Source organism: Propithecus coquereli, unplaced genomic scaffold, assembly GCF_000956105.1.
Source record: "Propithecus coquereli isolate 6110/MARCELLA unplaced genomic scaffold, Pcoq_1.0 Scaffold5, whole genome shotgun sequence".
In the NCBI taxonomy this organism is placed as follows: domain Eukaryota; kingdom Metazoa; phylum Chordata; class Mammalia; order Primates; family Indriidae; genus Propithecus; species Propithecus coquereli.
The window spans coordinates 1,645,705-1,650,140 of NW_012150840.1; the positions used below are offsets into that span (position 1 = coordinate 1,645,705).

The 4,436-nt window shown below is 31.2% G+C and overlaps 1 protein-coding gene across 1 annotated transcript in view; it reads right to left on the reverse strand.

The window, feature by feature from the left end:
- LOC105819720 (chromosome unknown open reading frame, human C14orf39) overlaps positions 1–4,436 on the reverse strand; it is a 48,331-nt gene that overhangs the window by 13,754 nt on the left and 30,141 nt on the right. Inside the window, exons 13-15 of the mRNA XM_012656028.1 lie at positions 4,110–4,114; positions 2,173–2,234; positions 942–1,120 (exon numbers count right to left, since the gene is read on the reverse strand). Of these exons, the coding sequence (XP_012511482.1) occupies positions 942–1,120; positions 2,173–2,234; positions 4,110–4,114 (246 nt within the window). The remainder of the gene's footprint in view (positions 1–941; positions 1,121–2,172; positions 2,235–4,109; positions 4,115–4,436) is intronic.

Below are 4,436 nucleotides of genomic sequence, written 5' to 3' on the forward strand. Positions count from 1 at the left end.
TAGAATATAGGTGAGAGATCCCCGATGAACTAAAATCTGTTTGACATATGTTTTAGAGGAATCTCAGGGTTCAGTGTTAAGGAAGAGAATGAACTAAACAAAACAAGTTAAATGTAGCACTGTTTTTTTGGCTGCAAATTACAAATCTATTGTTTCCAAAGTTAAAAAAATCTTGTTAGAGATATTTGTGTCTGAAGAGTTTACTTATCAGAATGGCAATTCTTGCTTCAGATACTATAATATATGGAAAAATGACTGCTAAACATTATTTAATGATAAGTGCACAATCTATTATACGTGACAGTAGCTTTTTTAAATTTCAAAGCATTAAGGGGGTACAAATGTTTTGATTACGTAAATTGCTTTTGTGCCATCTGAGTCAAAGTTATAAGTGTGCCCATCACCAAGATAAGAGTGCATTGTACTCGTTAGGTGTGAATTTACCCGTCCCCCCTCCCCCCTCCCACCTACTTGTTTTCTGCAGAGTTTCACTACCATATGTGCACATGAGTGTTGACTGATTAGTTCCAGTTGAATAATCAGTACATGTGGTGTTTGTTTTTCCATTCTTGTGATATTTTGCTTAGCTCAATGTTTTTAATTTTTCCATGAATTTTTTATCCTTTGGAAAATCTTAAATCTATATACTATTGCATTGGAAAAGTACTTGGGATCTATACAATCTTCAGCTAAATTTTGCAGGAAAAATGGGGAGGAGAGTCTATGAAACAAGAATAGTAGAATGTTAATAATTGCTCAAACAGGGTGGTGGGGTACATAGAGGTTCATTATACTAGTTTTTCTCTCCTTCGTATGTCTGAAATACTACTTAATAAAAACATTTTAAAATTACAGGTATTGAGCATTTTACTATTCCTATCAGTTATTGATATAACTAAATATATAGATAATTTAATTATAATTACTAATTAAAATCTTACATTTCAAACAAGGAGGTTTTGGGGAATTGTAATTTCTCCAAAGATTCAGGTGTTTTCACAGCTTCAGGAGTTCTTAAAAATAAAGCAGTTTCAGGAGTTGGTGAAAGATTCCCAGCCTTTTCTTCTACTTCATCACTATTATTTTCTATTGGCTTCCCAAAATGTTTTGTATATATAGCCTGTAAAATCAAAATAAAACTATAAAAATGAATGCTACTGCATTAATAAAATGACACATAAAAATGCATGAGGTGGAAAACACCATATTAATCTATGATGTTATCAGTTCACAAACAAAATAAATAAAATAACTGGTGAAAGTGATACTAAAATATATATATCAAAAAAATAAAAAAAAATTTTAATGATTTAATTTTTCTTTTCTTCCCAGCTCTATCTTCCTCACCCCTACCTGAAAAAATAAATGACAACGAGAACATATTGGAATTTATGAAAAAATGATTAAGAGTGGTTTTTCTTTTAAAATTTCCACATTACGCTCTGGGTGAAGAATTGTATATGCTACCTCCTTGAAAGTGAAGAATAATTTGCTTTCAGCAATCCTGCTCTCATTGGTTAATTATGTTTTCACCCTTATAAATTTGTTATACTACTTTCCCTACAAAGACTGAAAACTTGAATACTAATTTTCCTTTATATCATTTTATAGGCTGGAGATATGATTTCTCAAATATGCTTGTTATATCAAATCTCATCACAGAAACAATTTGGGTCCCTCCTCCAAAAAAATTAAAATGTGCTTCTTACCTGTATTTCTTTACAGCAGTATGCTACTATGTTGTTTCCCTTGTTTTAACCCTTAGAAGCTAGGATAAACCTGATATACACTGTCTACATCCAAAAATCATTAAGGCTTTCCACTATTAAAAAATACTCTCAAGATATTTTTATGGCAACCACTGGTCTTGAACTGCCATGGAAAAATCATTCAATCTGACCAACAAAATTGCTTTCTTCAACTGTGTTTAGTTGTACTCTCAATATATAGTCACTTACTAATGACAATTTGTGGTATATTTTCATGTAAATTTTTTGTGGCTTCATTTTTTAATCCGAAAAATATAATCAGTAACTTCCTAGAAGTCTGATCAAGTTAACAACATCTCACATAAATAATCTTCATTGTACTAAATGTGAAATTAAAATGGACACAGAATATTTTAAAGTAGAATGTTTTGCTTAGAAATTAGAAATCAAACATTTGACTTACTTGCGAAGTACATTTTGGTTCTCGTAATTGTCTTACTGTCCCTTTATCTCCATACTCAGCATCTGTTTGTTATATGAGAATCAACTATTTTTCTCTTCTTGCAGTTTTATTGTAAAATAAAACATATTAGACTAACCATTTGAAATCATCAATCTTTAAATTTTTTTAACCTACAAAAATGCTAACTTCATATGGTTCAACCCAATACATACACACAAGAGAATAAAACGTAATATGAACAGTTTAACAAAATTATAAAGAGAATACCCATGTAACCACCACCCAGGTAAAGAGATAGAACATCATGAGCACTCCAAAAGGTTCCATATTCTCCATGTCTTCCTCCTCAGAGGTCATCACTATCCTGATTTTCATGATAATCATTTCCTTAATTTGTTTTATATAGTTTTATCACCTAAATAATATAGTTTATTTTTCCTGTTTTAAAATGTTATATAATGAAATAATACATGTGTTCTTATGGCTTCCTCTTTTGTTTTGCATATGATCGTGAGATTCATCCACATTGCTGCACGAAGACATACTGTATAAACATGATGCATCTATCCACCTCACTGCAAATGGGCATTTGGGGTGTTTCTGCTTTCAGGCTATTACAGCCAATGATGTTGTGAATGTTCTCTTATACATGCCTTTGAATGTATACACTTGTATCTCTCTAGGTATATACCTAGGAGTGGAATTATGAGGGAACGGGTGCATGATTTTTCCATTTTACCAATGCCAAATTTTTCTAAAGTGGTTGTACAAATTTTAGTTGTGACAACTAGTCATCCTGAACTACCCCCATTCAATCTCACCAGACAAAATTATTGGCTCCAATTATAATTTAGGTTTGTTCTCAACATATAGACATCTAATGACTATTCCCACCAATAATTTATGAGAGTTCCTATTGTCCTAAATTCTCATCAATACTTAGTACTGTCAGACTTTCTGAATTTTGTAAACCTGGTGGATGTGTAATGATACCTCATTATGGCTTTATTTTGCAGTTCCCTGATTTGCTGAGCATCTTTTCATATGTTTATCTGCCACAAAAGTTTCTCTTTTTTGAAGTGCCTATTCACAGATTTTGCACATATTTCTAATTGGATCGTTTGTCTTTTTCTTCTTGATTTATAGAAGTTCTTTATATATTTGGAAACTAATCTTTGGACAATTTTATGTACTACAAATATATTGATATTCTTTGGCTTGTTAACTTGCCCTCTACTATTTTTATAGTATCTTTTGATGAACAGAAATTCTTAATTTGAATATAGCAAAATTTATCAATCTTTCTTCTATGATTGGGTTTTTAAATTCCTGTTTGAAAAATCCTTTCCTATCTTGAAGTCATGAATATCTTTTTCTATTTGATTTTCTGAAAGCTTTATACTTTTTGTCTCTTCCATTGAAGTCATAAATATTATTTTTCACCACATACTAATTTCTTCAAAAGATGGGTTTAGAGATTATTGGAAAAAGTCTTCTTTTCCTTCCAAAATAATTATATGCCTTCTTGGGTATAAAGCCTCACCATATATACTTAACACCAGGAAAGACTATGCCAGATATATGCATTTCCCACATTTCTATACTAGGGGTGCACTGCACCTAGAGATTAGCAATTCCTCCTCTGTCAGCTTGGCATATATAAAGGATTATAAACAGGTGGAACAGATCAACTGTACAGGTAAGATATAATATTTCCCCCAAAAGAAAGCAGGGAAAATATTCATCTATGTGCAATAAGCATATTGTGTTAGGTGAATTCCATACTAAGAGTGAAAAAAATATACCCACAGTATAATATTTGGCCTAAATATACATCTATTTATACATCTATTTACAGAACTTTCATGCTGTCAGAATAAGCCATTTTCAAAATTTGAAAAGTCAGTAATCAGACAAGAAGAGGTGAAGACTTTTACATATCCTAATAAATGGAATAATTGCACATTACTAGTTTACCAAAATATATATGTGGGGGTATAATAGTATATTATATATACATGCATGTACATGTGTATATGTTTATGTACACATGTACATACATGTATACGTGTGTATGTAGACACATAAAGAGAGAGCGAGCGACAATGAGTTAGTATTTTCAAGGGTGTGTCAAAGTTCCAACAGCTAGCTGATTTGGGGATAATAAACTCATACACACGTCCCGCAGTTTTCTATGATTTCATTTTTTAAAATAGGCCAAAATATTATAGTAAAAGATTAATGTAAAAGAATATAGTAGCATT